Source organism: Syzygium oleosum, unplaced genomic scaffold (genome assembly GCF_021117445.2).
Source record: "Syzygium oleosum isolate NSW1041296 unplaced genomic scaffold, Sole_v2.1 Sole_v2.06, whole genome shotgun sequence".
Lineage (NCBI taxonomy): Eukaryota > Viridiplantae > Streptophyta > Magnoliopsida > Myrtales > Myrtaceae > Syzygium > Syzygium oleosum.
In genome coordinates this window covers 10,253,207-10,268,905 of record NW_026607490.1, presented here as the reverse complement: position 1 = coordinate 10,268,905, position 15,699 = coordinate 10,253,207, and the positions used below count along the sequence as shown (strand labels likewise).

At 39.3% G+C, this 15,699-nt stretch overlaps 2 protein-coding genes across 2 annotated transcripts; one reads left to right on the top strand and one right to left on the bottom strand.

Annotated features, from left to right (window-relative positions):
• Positions 1-2,597: 2,597 nt before the first annotated feature.
• LOC115694375 (pentatricopeptide repeat-containing protein At1g12620-like) lies at positions 2,598-3,828 on the bottom strand. The gene has a single exon (XM_030621504.2). It carries the CDS (start codon positions 3,807-3,809, stop codon positions 2,616-2,618), a length of 1,194 nt encoding a protein of 397 aa, XP_030477364.2. The 5' UTR covers positions 3,810-3,828; the 3' UTR covers positions 2,598-2,615.
• Positions 3,829-5,559: 1,731 nt separating this feature from the next.
• LOC115694378 (bifunctional TH2 protein, mitochondrial) lies at positions 5,560-10,273 on the top strand. Its single transcript, XM_030621506.2, has 6 exons — positions 5,560-5,986; positions 6,706-6,814; positions 8,177-8,467; positions 8,621-9,035; positions 9,131-9,397; positions 9,600-10,273. Exons 1-6 carry the CDS (start codon positions 5,619-5,621, stop codon positions 10,010-10,012), a joined length of 1,863 nt encoding a protein of 620 aa, XP_030477366.1. The 5' UTR covers positions 5,560-5,618; the 3' UTR covers positions 10,013-10,273.
• The last annotated feature ends 5,426 nt before the right edge of the window (positions 10,274-15,699 follow it).

Genomic DNA, 15,699 nt, shown 5'->3' with positions numbered 1-15,699 from the left:
AAAGAAAAGAAAAGAAAATATCCGGTTTGTTTTATTCATTTTTGGATATTCATTAGTAAGTGCTTTCTTTCACAAATTACATTAGAGAAACAAATAAACTTCGAGCAACGAGGAAGAAAATACTGGATTTTTTTTTCTTGGCGAAATTTTTCAATATCGATGACTTCAATACGAAAGTTAGTAGGGGAAAATTTATTGCTATTTTCAGGGCTCCGTTTGTTTCGCAGAAAATGAATGATTTGGAAAGTATATCATAAAAATAATTGCTTGTATTACTTGAAATAATTAGCCAATAAAAAAAAACTTCAATTCGAAATTTAGTGCGGCTTTTGAGAGTAAAAGGTTGGTGAGTAGTGTGATTTAGCAAACTTCAATTCATACAGCTAAGTGTGAAGGTCTCGAGATTTTCATGCACCAAGAATCGAAGAATACTTGTCCAAACCCTAAATGAACTTTCGAAACATTTCTAGGACATGCGTTGCGGTAATTGTGCCATATTCTAGAGAATTCTCGACATAAATGCCGGTAATTGATAGATTGGGAGGTGCAATATCGGCCACTCGATCGAATGTCAATCAACGGATATAATCGAAAGGCCTCTAGTATAGAAAGGGATGCCCTCTCCCTCGTTTGTATGCATACAACAATTGAAAGCAATATAAATCACTTCTCTCCCAGAGCTTCCTTCTCTAGACTTTCTCTCTGCAAGTCTGATCCCAAACCTTCAACCCGTGAGATAAGCAGATGATTTTTTTTTTTACCATACTTACGAAAATGATAATCAAGCTTATTAGAATTACCATCAATCAAATGAACACATATCAAGTAATGCCAATGCTAAATTAGTACAATAGCACAAAGGTCAGGAAAAAAAAAAACAAGAGGCTAAATTCTGAAGTCAACAAAGCAAAATTTATTCCATGGGTCTAGTGTTTGCTCAATTAAATATTATGCAAGAGGGCTAGAACGAACACGATTTTGAACAAAGAACATTGAAAGCTGATTTTTTTTTTTGGGAAAACACCACCAAAAACTCTAAACTATGCCACTCGTGACAAATTTACCCTGAACTTTTTTTTGTGATACGATATACCCCAAACTATGTCACTTGTGGCACATTTACCCCACAATATTTTGGCCCCGTCTTTTTCCTTTTTCTGTTTTTTTTTCCTTTTTTTTTCTTTCTTCTCTAGTTCCTCCGCCGGCCATGGCGGAGGGAAGCCGGCGAGGGCGGCCCTCGCCGGCGTTGGGGTTGGGCTAGGGCAGCCGGCGGAGGGAAGAGAGAAGAAAGAAAAAAAAAGGAAAAAGACGAAAATGCCCTTTGGCCAAAGTATTGTGGGGTAAATGTGTCACAAATGGCATAATTTTGGATTTTTCGTGTCACAAAAAAAAGTTCAGGGTAAATTTGTCACAAGTGGCATAGTTTGAGGTTTTTTGTGGTATTTTCCCCTTTTTTTTTTACCATACTTACGTAAATGATAATCAAGCTTATTAGAATTGCCATTAATCAAATGAACACATATCAAGTAATGCCAATGCTAAATATATTACTACTAACTGCAAAACCGGCATACTAAATGACATGACAAAGCGAAGCTAGAAATTAAAAAATAAGTGAACTGCATTCAACAAGCAATGAAATCCGCCACATCATTTAATAAATTGAGTTTTACAAATCAATCTTAATATACCTATCATTCTCTCCCTTTTTGTGAAAGTAAATTAAATCTAGAACAAATTCCGTTGTCTAGATCACTGACAAATCATGGTGATTTTTCGCTGATTTTCCGCAAGTCTGATAACATGATATTGTACATTTTACATGCTGTCTTCTCCACCTTATACCATTTATTGTTGTTTGCCTATGAACTGTAATGAGAATATCATATCATATGTAACCGGAGCATCCCTTAAATGTTATTGGACCATATAAACACAACCACATGTATACAAAAATTTGACCGGGTCGCTTGAACTTAAAAGAGTCTCAGACTTTAGACCAGCAAAGTTCAAAAGAACTTTTGTATTAGTAGTAAGAGATCAGGATCAATTTCATTGTCTGATAACAAATTAAAAAGTAACTCCCTTGTCAATGCATCAGCAGATAAACCCTTCTAGACCATCCCACGAAGAAGTTGCACTGCCCTTAAGTAAATCATGGTTTATCAGATATCCTCCACTTGAAGTTTTGAAAGTGGCAGCATGGATATTAAATGTGCAAACATTAGGTTGCAACCGTGTACCATACATTTTATCAAGGTTCTGAGTTTTGCGAAAGCCATCTAGCAGAACATCATAGGCGAAAACGTCTGGAAGTTGGCCGGCAGCTTGCATCTCGTCAATTAGCTTCTCTGCAACTTCAGGTCTGCCAGCATGGAATAAGCTACCAATCAGCATTTGCAGTCGAACCCTCATCAGGCATTTCTGTGAAGAGCTCTATTGACTCATCGAACTTTTTAGCATTACAGTAGGTATCTATTTCAGTGTTGCAAGTATAAACATCAGGTGAGCAGTACCTTACCAAAAAAAAAAAAACATCAGGTGAGCAGTTTTGTTCACCATCAGTTTGAGCATCTTAGCATAATTGATTCAATGTGTAAGGCAATAACCATCCATCAATATTTTGACGTAACTATTTCAGGCTCCTCAATGACACATTTTGCTTCGGTTTTCATCCCTTCCATACAAAGTGCCCTGACCTCAGGGGAGAAGGTTCGAACATCTGCGACAACCCTCCTTTGCACCATATCAATTAACAGCCTTCTAGCCTCTACGCATTTACCGAAACTGCATAGACACTGAACCAACGAGGTATAAGTAAGAGCATCTGCGACAAAGCCTTCACGCACCATCTGCTCCAACAAAACTAGAGCTTCTCTCCACCGACCATGACCAGTGGCACCGTGAATCAAGTAGCTATAAGTCAATAAATCGGATTGGACGCCTTTCCCGACCATCTTGATTGACAGAGCAAGAGCTTGTTTCCACCGGCCTAAATAGCATAGACCCCAAATTAAGGAATTGTAGGTGATGATATCCGGTTCGACGCCTCTACCGACCATATCTTTACAGAGGTTTACCGCATCCGATACTAACCCGTCCTTACACAGAACGTCGATCACCGTATTGTACGCAACCACATTCATCCTGCAATTCTGTCTCTCCCACTTTCTCAGCAACTCCATGGCCAGGCTTCTGTCCTCCTTCCCCTTCCCCAACGCGCCTTTCAGAATGGCTCCATACGTGTACTCACTGGGCTTCAACCCTTGATGATTTCCCATTTCATCGACCAACCTCAGCGCTCGATCGATCTCTCCACCCTCGCACAGCCCGTTGACCAGCGTGTTCAACGTCACCAGGTTGACCCCGAACCCGAGCTTCAGGACCCTTCCCAGAACAGCGAAACCCAGCTCCACCCTCCTCAGACGGCAGAGACAGTTCATCAGAATCCCCCAAATGTAGACATTCAACCCAACCCCGCGAGCCTGCATTTCCTCGATCAAGGCAATGGCGGCAGAGTAATGCCTCATCCTGACCACGACGGACAACACCCGGCCAAATTCCTTCGTGGGAGGCAAAGGCTGCGTCCTGATGATCGCGTCGAAGCGGGACACGGCGTCGCGGAGCCTCCCGAAACCACCACCACCACCACCACCGGCGGCTCCAAATCCGCCGCTCCCGCGGCCCGTCGACTGGTCGGAACCGACGGAACGAGCCCTGCTCGAGCCAGCACCGAGTTCGCCGCCATTCTCGTGGAGCAAGTCAACGGAGACGGAGCAGAGAGAGATAGCGTTTCTCCCGGAAAACATCAAGCCGAACGAATTGGGCGCGATGCGTCGTCACCTGAACAACGGCACGCTCCTCTCAGTCCTCGCCGCCGTCGCCGTCGCCGTCGCCGTCGCCGTCGCCATTTTCACGCTCTGCGTGAGCTCTGCTCTGAGATTTTTTTTTTTTTGCGAACTGGGCTGGGCTTGTTTGATTTGGGGAAACAAAGCAGAAATTACTGGGCTCGGCCCGGCCCAATAGAGCTCGGGTTCAAGACAAAAAGAAAAAGAAAAAAGGAAGAAAAATAAGGCAAGAAAATAATGATATTCAGAGATTTGAGGAGTTAGTTTTTTTTTAAATAGAATATTGCGAATTTACCATAGAAAAGAAAATCAGTTTTCTTTTTTCGTGCTGGTGTTTTTATCCCTTGAAAATTATTGAAATGAGTAAACCATAATATTTTCATTATCATAGGAAGAAAATCAATGCTCTCCTTTCGAGCTGGTTTTTTATACATTAGTAGAAAATATTTTAATTATCGATAATAATTTATGTATAAATATTTTGTGGACTATGAAAGTATTTTTCATCCCTTCGACCGAATATGCATCGGCTCCGTTAGATCCTTGACTAATCATGCGACGATCTATTCGAAGAAACGGAACCCAAATGTTAGTGATATATTGAACCTGTCTGATAATAAATAAATTGGGAAAGTCTGCATTAGTCATCCAGACGTAAATGCTAAATATATTATCTTTTTTGGCTTTAATTTATTTCCATATGAATAAAAAAAAAATTATTCATCGGCAACGCACGCTCGTTGTTTGAGTACATCTTGGCTCCTTGTTGCTTTCAATAGTCCTAGGGGCTAATATGTAGAGAAGTCTTGGGGTCAACGTTGGGAAGAGAGGGTGGCAAATTCCTATTTGGATTCGAATGCCCCTTTAATATTAATATCACATTTATCTTTCTCGCTTAATCAACGAAAACCAGCATCTAGCAAATTGTAGAAGAAAATTGGTCCGAAAAACATTTTTATATTAAATGCTTATATTTACGTGCTCGATTATTTATATACTTAAAGAAGCGGGCATGTTGCTGAAATGTAAAGAGAGGATCCTTGAAAAAAAAAGTAATATTTTGCGAAACGAGTTAGACATCCAAGTGAGTTTCAAAATATTCAAAAAGAAAATATAAGCAACATCATTGAGTTTTCGATTGCTTATCGATCACCAGGTATGTTCGTGATTTCATACAAAAAAAAGAAAACCAGGTTTTTTGGTATGTCTTCTTTTGATTTTCGGCTTCGTACCCACCATAATCTTCCTTTAATTTCTTTTAAAATTAGATTAGGGTTTCGAAAATTTTTAAAGGAAATACAAAAGCGAGTTATTACATATAGCTTTTGTGTTTCTTTGGCTATAGAAAAAACTAAACGCTAAAACACAATTTATATTTTAGGAAGAAGAGAGAAAAGTATTGCAACCCTTTCTCCCCTAAAAGCAAGAAAAAGACGTGCTTCATATTTTGCAAAATAAAAAAATGAAAATAAAAAAGGAAAGAAATAAAAAAAAAAAACCACATAATAATACTTACGCTACAAAGGGCAAGGGTTTGCCCCACAAATTGCTAAACAACATCGGAACAGAGAATCAAATTACCATTTAATTAATTACTGATTAAGAAAATAATTAATTAAGGAAAAAACAGAGCAAAACCCATGTCTCTCTCCCCCTTTCCCTTTTTCCCTTTCTTGACAAAACGCCACACCACCACCAGAAACACCCCCCAGCCCCCGGCCCACCGCCACCCGCAGCCGCCGCCGCCGCCTCTGTCTCTCTCTCTCTTTGATGCGCTCCCTCGTCATCGCTTCCAGGCCAATCGCGTCGCCGCTCGCCGATTTCCTCTCCCGCCTCTCCCTTCCCCTCCGATCTCGCCTCCCCCGCCCCCGCCCGCAACCGCAGCCGCCCCCGATCGCCCGGCGATCCCCGTCCCCTCCGCCGCCAATGGCCATCCCGAGGGCGGCCCCGATGTCGTCCATGGCCGTCGACAACGAGGTCGGGCTCGCCGGGAAGTTCTGGATCAAGTGCCGCAGGGAGTCGCTCTTCGCCATGTACGCTCCCTTCGCTCTCTGCCTGGCCTCCGGGAACCTGAAGATCGACAGCTTCAGGCATTACATCGCGCAGGACGTCTACTTCCTCAACGCCTTCGCTCGAGCGTGAGTTCTTTCTTATCTGCGCTGCGATTTCGGTCCATCTGTTTGTTTCGACGAATGATGGAGTTACTAAGGAATGGTACGAGTTTCGGCGCTATTTTCGCATTGCTTAGCTACCTTGTAGAACGTTGTAAGCGAATTTTGGCAGAATGAATCATTTTCAACCCACGTTATTATGTCTCCATCTACAGTATAAGGCATTCAAACTTGGAAATATTGATTTAGATGCACAAATTTAGTCAAATAGCAAAATTTTGAGGTTGGGGGTCTTAGAATGAGCTGCGTTTTTGTAGTTTTACATGATGTTCGTCTTTCAGTTGAATATGGGTGTGAGAATATGAAAGCGACATCCTGCCAAGTGGTGTGAAGGCATCTATGAGAAAGTGGGGATTTGTTTATTGGTGAATATGTGATTTTCAGCGAACGTGAAGCTTGTTGTTTTGAACTAAGTCTTGTGATAGAAAATAGATTGCTTGGCGTTGGATGGTCTCAATTATAGCTGAACCTTGAAAATTGTGGGCTGCATTTTAAGAGTGGAATTTTTCGGATGATTTCAATTACCGAAGAGGAAATTTTTCTCCATGTCCTTGAGAATGTGTTTCATGATGCGAAGAGGTGCATTTGAATAAGCAATAGAGTCGTTTATTTGTTTTCTTGCAGAAAGTTTGAAATTATTAACTTACATGTACTGAAATTCCTGTTTCCATTTATCTGTTCATTAGTTACGAATTAGCAGAAGAGTGTACCGACGATGATGAAGCAAACGTTGCAATATCTAAACTAAGGAAGGATGTATTGGAGGAGCTGAGAATGCACGATTCATTTGCGCAGGTCAGTAAGGAGGAACATTTTGTGTTCCTTTGAATATGGTTGATACCAAATGGATGAGCACAAGAAAGGAGGAAAATTAGTGTCTGTTGTCGATACATTGATGGCTGTTAAGTTTAACCTAACAGCCAAGAGTCTTTTGGTGTTACCTTATAGGAGTTTTTCTTTAAGTGCTTGATTACGAGAAACTAAGAAAAGGTACTTTCTTCATATATTGACATGATATTGTCGACCACATGAATCCTTACTTTCGGTGTCCACTGCTTTTCACCCACATCCAAGCTATGGTTAAGTTTGGGCATGATGAAGTTGCCAAGAGAGATAATGCCAGAAAGATGTAGAATAGGAAATCTCTGAAGATTGAGCAACTGATTGAGAAACCAAGGACCCTTCTTCTACTGTTAGTGTTATAGATCAACACATAAATCCTACCTGTAGATAAGAAACGTTTAACTAACTTACCCGTGGTTCAAAGCCTTATCCTTAATCTATTCATACTCTGGATCTATGTGAGAACAGGTCTATGTTGCACTGATATAAAATAGGCTAACATAACAATTCATGTAATGGATCTATCATAAGGATGCTTGTTACTAAAAAGATTGATGTATATACTTCTCCTATCTGCTGGTGAGAAGGTATAAATAACTTTATTTTATCTTGCCCGCGGCCCATGTACTGTTCTTCAGGGACTAGGGAGTCTGTCTTATCCTTCCCATCCTTTTCTAGCCAGCGAGATTACAGGCTGTCCCCTTGAAATGGATATAGTTGGGCCAAGAAATTTCAAACCTAATCAGGCCTCTTTTTGTTATTGGTACTGGATGAGGCAGCTCCTGGGTTTTGTTTTAACGTGCTGCATGTCATGTTATATTGAGACGTCAGATATGGTAAATGAGCTTGATGGACCTTTGTCAGGAACGGTACAAATAGAAAGATGCTTTTCACCTTTTTTCACATTGGGACAGAGGAATTAGATTATTTGAGAGTAAAAAGCACTTGTAAATGTGGAAAGTGATTGGGTTTGTCATGAGTGTATCCTGTTGCATCAGCTGATCTTGCGAAGGTAGCATTTGTCTTAGACTTGTATGTAAATTTTTTTCTATGTAAATGTAACTCATGTCATGATAGTGAGTCACTTGTCATGATTAGAAAATGTAAATCTTTTTGTTTTGACAGTGAGAAAAGGACCGTATGTCAACATTCTCCCAAGAAATTACTCTACTTCAAGTAATGGCTGAGCAGATTATTGTGTTGAGTTAGTATGATTAACATTAACATCTTGACTACTCTCTATACGAAATCATCCAATATTCCTTTCAACATTTATGCAAGTCCTTTCTTGGTCTAATTGTATGAGTTATACAGGAGTGGGGATCGGAGGTTACCAAGGAGAGCACTCCCAACTCTGCAACGGTTAAGTATACTAATTTTTTGTTGGCAACAGCCTCAGGGAAGGTTGAAGGAGTCAAGGGTCCTGGAAAACTTGCTACTCCCTTTGAGAGAACAAAAGTGGCAGCTTACACTATTGGTGCCATGACACCCTGCATGAGATTATATGCGTTTCTGGGTAAGGAGTTCCAGACACTCATAGATGCCAACAAAGATAGTCACCCATACAAAAAGTGGATTGACAGTTACTCGTCTGAGGGTTTCCAGGTTGGTCATACACTTCAGCTGTGACCTTTTCTCCTTTCTCGTACTTGGAAGATGATATGGTTTTTCAGTTTGCTATTTTAGCTTTGGTGTGAAATACATTACTGGAAGGTCCTCTTACTTCAATAGCTCAGTATTTTTATTCTCTTAATTTAGGCAGCAGCTCTGCAAATTGAAGACTTGCTGGATAAACTAAGTGTCTCTTTGACAGGCGAGGAGCTTGACATCATTGAAAATCTTTATCACCAAGCCATGAAACTTGAAATAGAGTTCTTTCTTGCCCAACCACTTGCCCAGCCTACCATTGTCCCCTTGATTAGAGAGCCCAGTTTGGCAGCGAATCGTCTTATGTTATTTTCTGATTTTGATCTGACTTGCACAGTCGTTGATTCTTCTGCCATTTTGGCTGAGATTGCCATAGTTACTGCTCTGAGAACTGATACAAGTCAGTCTGAAAGTCAACTTGTTAGGATGTCATCAGCTGAACTGAGGAAGACATGGGACATCCTTTCCAGACAGTATACAGAGGAGTATGAACAATGCATAGAAAGCATTATGCCAGCTGAAAAAGGTACAGTTTGCTGCATTTATTCTTCAATGCTCATACCCATACCCCTGCCAGCACTGTCTAGAATGTTCTTTTCATTTTTGGTTTACTACTTGCAGCTGAGGCATTTAATTATGAACCTCTGGCTAAAGCACTCGAGCAGCTGTCCGATTTTGAGAAACGGGCAAATTCTAGAGTGATCGAGTCCGGGGTCCTTAAGGGTCTGAATCTTGAAGACATAAAGAAAGCTGGTGAGAGGATGATTCTTCAGGATGGTTGCAACAGTTTCTTTAAGAAACTGATTAAGAATGAGATGGTGGATGTCAATGTCTATGTGCTCTCCTACTGTTGGTGTGGCGATTTAATCAGATCAGCTTTTTGTTCAGGTAAACTCCTTTCCTTTTGGGGGCTACCCATCTTTTGCATAAGACTTTCTACTTGCATGTACACTAAAATACATAGAAAGCACCTGGGAGTGCTACTACCATCTTTTGATTGCTCAAGTCATCTACAGTCTGTGCATTTGAGAACTTAAGAGATTGCTATCTGCCTAGGGTATGTAATTTACTTGTGACATTCCTGGCGCAGGGGATTTACAGCTTCTGAATGTACATACAAATGAGTTGACTTTTGATGAGTCCTTTTCTACCGGTGAAATTGTCAAGAAGATGGAATCTCCCATCGACAAGGCCAAAGCATTTGATGAAATTTTGATGAACAGGGAGGATGATAAGAGGAACTTGACCATCTACATTGGAGATTCAATAGGAGACTTACTTTGCCTCCTTAAGGCTGATATTGGAATTGTGATTGGGTCAAGTTCAAGCTTACGGAAGGTGGGAAGTCAGTTTGGAGTTTCTTTCGTCGAACTTTACCCTGGGTTAGTCGAGAAGCAGAAAGAGTACAGTGAAGGGAGCTCTGCTGATTGGAAGGGATCATCTGGCATTCTTTATACTGTCTCTAGTTGGGCTGAAATACATGCATTTATTTTGGGATGGTAGCTGAAAATTTCCTTTTGCGTATCCATATTCTCTCTTTAGTTAGGACAAGAAAAAGGCAAAATAGTTTTATACATAATGGAACAGAAAGACAAGATGGTGGCTAATTTTATTTGGAGCCACGGGTCTACCGCTGTTTCCTCTCGATTTTTTGTTTTCCAACAGGCTCTGTACTTCCAAGCTTCTTGAGTATGCCAAATAACACAGAATTGTCAGAAATATTCATCTTATGAAGTATTGCGATGTAATTTTGTGGCTGTATGAGATGTTTTTCTTTGGAGTAAAAATGGCATTGGAATTGCATGATGTTTGTCTGGCTGGCGAGTGAGGTTACTTCTGTAGTGCACCGATATGGGCTATCTCTGCTTGCCAGTGAGATTTATTTTGTATCGCAGAATTTTCTGATGCGGTTTTATTCATTATACATGGATGAAATATGATTTGAGTTAGCCAGTTTTTGGGTCGTTCTGAGAAGGCAAACGAAGCTCATTGTGTGGTCGCTTCTTCCGGAGGTTCTATCGTCAGTTCATTATATTGCAGAAACCAAGATTGACCAATGGTTTTAATTGAGGCGCTGCACAAGACAGTGATTAGTTTGTGTATACATGCAAAAATAGACGAGAAGAGGCAGTGCGAAATTGAATCAGAAGCTCTTTGTATTCTCTTGTTTTCTGTCGTGCAGAAAGTACCGAAGACTCTCGTTACATGTGTTGGCTGAGTTGTCTTGTTCATGACGATGGAAGTAATTTGCATTGCCGGAGCATGTGTGTTGAACAAAGTTTGCGCATGGCCAATCTGCAAAACATACAGAAACTTTGGTCAATCTGCATTAACTTAAACAACGCATGAGTGGTGGTAACTCACGCTCAAAACTCCTCCAACATAGAGTCCCTGCGGCCCCTTTCTCCGGCTTTGCTTGCGCGATTTGCACTTCTTAACGGTCCCTGACCCCAATGAATGGACTATCAAGGGGTAACTGGAGCCCTTACTTGTGCTTTAAAACATACAGAAACTTTGGTCAATCTGCAATGACTTTGACAGTGCCTTTTCATTAGTCTAGCTGGGAGCATGTGTAGAAGCAAAGTTGAAGACTTAAATCATTTAATCATAATTGAAATTGAATGAAATGGCATATAAAACTTACGTGAATTTTTATTTAAAGTGGATTCACCCCGTCATGCAGGTGTACCTTAAGAAAAAACACAAAATCCAGGATTTCGATATTTATTGAGTAATAACGTAAGCAGATAATATATTTAGAGCGTATAAAACAGTATGTATCAATAACAAACATGCGAGCATAAAGTGGAATGTGGAATGTAAATCTCCCTTTCTCTCGGTAGCTTTCCTCCATTTTATCCAAAACTTCACCTTTTGTGCCACTGATTTTGTGTGGAAAAGACGAGCAAGCTATTTATATAGCATTTTCTTGAGAATAAAATGATTTCATTTTCTCCTCCACTTGCTCCTCTCCATTCATAGAGAGTTAAAAGGAGACTTCTACATGATCACGTTCCAATTCCATAGATTTCATTTTCTTTATTTTACGATTTCTTCCTTTTTCTTTTTGGTTTTAATGTCTATTTTTTGTTTTGGTAAGAGTTGATAGATGTTTCTTATCAATAACAACATATCATAAAGAGAAGTATTAGATATCTCAATCGGGACCTTAACACCCATGGCTAGGACCCCGGCAATTGGGCATGGCCACTGGAGACCAGCCCCAACTATCGGGTCTTTGGCCCGGCCGCTGGGGACTCGGGCACGAGTGTTGAGGTCCTGATCTCGGCCTTGGAGGACCCAGGCCCTAGCGCTGAGGTTATTGGCCTTCCCGCTAGGGGTTCAAGCCTGGCTCGGGCATCGAGATCCGTGGCTCAGCCTGAGTCCCTCAAACATAAGCATTAAGGTGCAGTCGTATTTTGAAAAAAAAATTCTAAATTTTAAATGATGAAGTTATTCTCCTCAACTTAAGAATAGATTTTTCGTTAATTTTTTAAACGATCCAAACGTACAAAAATGATTTTCGACAAAAAAAAAATTCACCAAGTCAAAGTACCAATAACAAGCAGGGAAATTCTTCTTGGACCTGAGTTCGGGGAAACCCGAATTCATCAGGGCCATGGGGTGACGAAATTTCCTGGTCAGTTCATTTGTACTAACCGTTCAGTCGAGTCAAAAATAATAAACCCCTATGATAGAAAGGTACGGTTGAAGATCCTATTTTCACCAAATACAAGAATTTCGTTTTCAGATTCGATTCTTTTTTTTTTTTTTTTGGTAACTCGGGAACCCCCCGCAAGGCCGACAGCCGGGGAGGTAAACCCGGGGTGACGCTAGCGCAGGACCCACCACCACGACGTCACACTTAAGAATCCCTAACGCCAGCGCTGGGATTCGAACTCCTACCCTTCGTGGGGGGAGGGGAGCCCGAAGCCAGCGCAGCCGCTGAGGGCGGTGGTCAGATTCGATTCTTCATTCGGCAAAACTTAGTACTTGCTTACTTAGTACTTGATATAGGGATACTTTCTTGAAACTCTCTAAATAAAAATGCATATACTAAGCTGACCAGATTAATTACAGAGGAAGTGTATAAATGCGAAGAACAAGAAATTAGAGAGCAAGGCGTAGGAGGGACTATTCACCATCTCTCCACACTTCCTTAATGCACAGTGGATGTGAACACCCACCTTATAACCCAATTCATCTAGCACATTATATAGAGGTCGATATGGCCGTGACAATGAAATATGCAAAGTAGAAGACTAAGGGCGCGAATGATAACCATTCTGCTCCAGAAATTGATTTATGGAGGAAAAATTTGTTTAATAAAACATGACTAATTCTGTTCTAGAAATTAATTTTTGGAGGAGAAATCTGTTTGATAAAACAGGAGGAAATTTCTATTTCTGAAAATTTTTGAGGTTCCCAACAAAATTCAAAAAATATAAATTTCACTCAAAGTGGGTGGCCACAGGTATTCTAAGCCATTTTATGAAGTTTTGAAATTTTTAATTTTTTTTGGGCACTTCAAAAAATTTAAATTTCACTCAAAGTGGGTGGCAACATGTATTCTAAGCCATTTTGTGAAGTTTTAAAATTTTTGATTTTTTTGGGCACCTCAAAAATTTAAATTTCACTCAAAATGAGTCGCCACAGGTATTCTAAGTCATTTTATAAAGTTTTGAATTTTTTATTTTTTTTTGCATCTCAAAAAATTTAAATTTTACTCAAAGTGGGTGGCCACAGGTATGCTAAGCCATTTTGTGAAGTTTTGAATTTCTTGAAATTATTTGGAAAAAATTCAACAAATTTCCTATTTTCCCGAAATCTGACTTTTTTTTATTTTCTGGAAATTTTTATGAATTTTTCTGAAAATTTTCAATTTTTAGGGATTTTCTGAATTTTTTTTTAGATTTTTAGGAATTTTCCAAATTTTCTAATTTTTAGGAATTTATGGAGAAAAGAAGGAAATCTCATTCTGAAAGAAAGAAGCTAGAAAAATTAGCTTCTGTTTTTTGGGCCAAAATGCATTATGGAATCAAAAAGTGATTTCGGAGCCAAAAAAAGAATGCATTTTTACCAAACGTGTTTTTGTTTCAGAATGCATAAATTGCTTCAGAATGCGTTCCGGAAATTTTTTAACAAACGCATTTCTATTCTGGAATGCATTCTGGAGCAGAAATTCTGTTCTAGAATGCATTTCATGCGCACCCTAATGGTCACAATCACAACAAATCAAAACTGGATGATGTTGACACATATTTTTATTGGTGCAGGTGGAGAATAGAGAGTGCATGAGTTGTTAAAAACATGATCATGAGGGAAGGATACTTTCGTTGAGATAAAACAACACCCAAGATCTCCATAGCTAAAATCTAGAACATAATAATTGAGTAAAATGAATTTGCGTACATGATTTATAATTCATCGTTCTTGATGTGGAATAATGATGATTCTTAGCGCAAATCTTCTCCTCTATTATCCTTTGTATCAGTAGCTCAATGAAACTGTCCTTCACAGTTAGCGTTTGTTCCTTATGTGAGATAATTTGTACATCTGAGTTAGGAGAGGGACATGAGCACTATTTATAGAGTTTTAAGTCATGCCCTCTCATTATGGGCCATGCCTTACTCGGTGCACACTAATCAGTTTCATATTAGACTATTTAAGAAACTTTATATCTTAGCTTATTAGACCAGCTTCGTAAAATGGTAAATTACAATATTAATTAATATAGCCCACATCAGAAAAACTCTTACATTCTCCTACTTGGGCTATATTAATTGAAATTATACTATATGTGCGCACCTTTATGTTGGTCTAGAGATCATTCTTAATAGTTAATCCGATCACATAAAGTCTCAAATACCAAATCATGGCGGTAAATGTGTGTATACACATAGAGCCTTCCATGGTTACAAATGCTTTTAACTTTATTGATATGAATTCAATATGGTAGTGTGGTAATTAGATAACACCTCAAAAAAAGTAATACCTTATGTGTCATCCCCTTGTTAGTCCATATTCTCTTTCCTTAAGTATCACAAAACCGGATGTGTCACTAGAGAATATCCTTATGGTTCCGACGAACCTATATATGTTTTATCTTTATAGTTAACTTTACTTTATGTGTAATAAGACATATCATTAAGGCTAATAACTAAAGCCTTTACTCAAGGTTTACACAATGCATTCACAAACACCTTATTAAATATAAATGAGTCGATATATATATCCAAAAATGTTACTAAATGTAACATATCACAGATGTAAACTTTATTGGAGCAAAGATAAAGCAGCTCCCACTAAACAACAGCATCCCATGATACTCCTAAGCCCATATTAATGACATATCGTTCAATTACACAAGGACGAAGGCCTTTAGTTAGTGGATCTGTAATAATATCATTTTTGAGAATATGCTCTACTTTAATGTCACAATTCTGAATTGTTTCCTTGATAGTCAAAAACTTGACCATCATATGCTTAGATCCATTGAGACATCTGCCGTTGTTGATAAACAATACTGCATAGTTATTATTACAATACAACTGTATGAATCTGTCCACAAGATCAAATACGGTTAACTCTCTAATGAGGTTCCGCAGCCAAATTACTTGAGTAGCTGCCGAAAAGCATGCTTTAAACTTCGCTTGCATGGTAGATAATGATATAGATTTCTATTTCTCGTTTTTCCATAATACCGCACTTCTTGCTAACTTAAAGATGTAACATATTGTTGACTTTCTGTCATCCTGACAGTCAGCAAAATCTGTATCCAAATACCCTACTAATTGCAGGTCTCGAACATGTCTGTAAATCAGCATATAGTCTATTGTTCTCTTCAAGGACCCCAAAACCTTCTTGGCAACAACTTAACGATCATGTCCTGGATTTAACTAATATTTGTCTAGAAGTCTTATTGCAAAAGTAATATCTAGTCTAGTGCAAACTTGAGCACACATGATACTTCCAAATGCACTAGCATAAGGTACATCTTTCATTTTAGGCTTTTTCAATATCCGAACGAGGACAATGTAACAGATTTAGTTCAGCACCCTTAATAACAGGAGCAATTCCTTGCAATGTTGCTTATTGAATCTTTATGAAATATGATTAATATATGTCCTTTGAGATAAACCCAATACTTGGCGAGAACGATTCCTACGAATCTCAATGCCAAGAACATA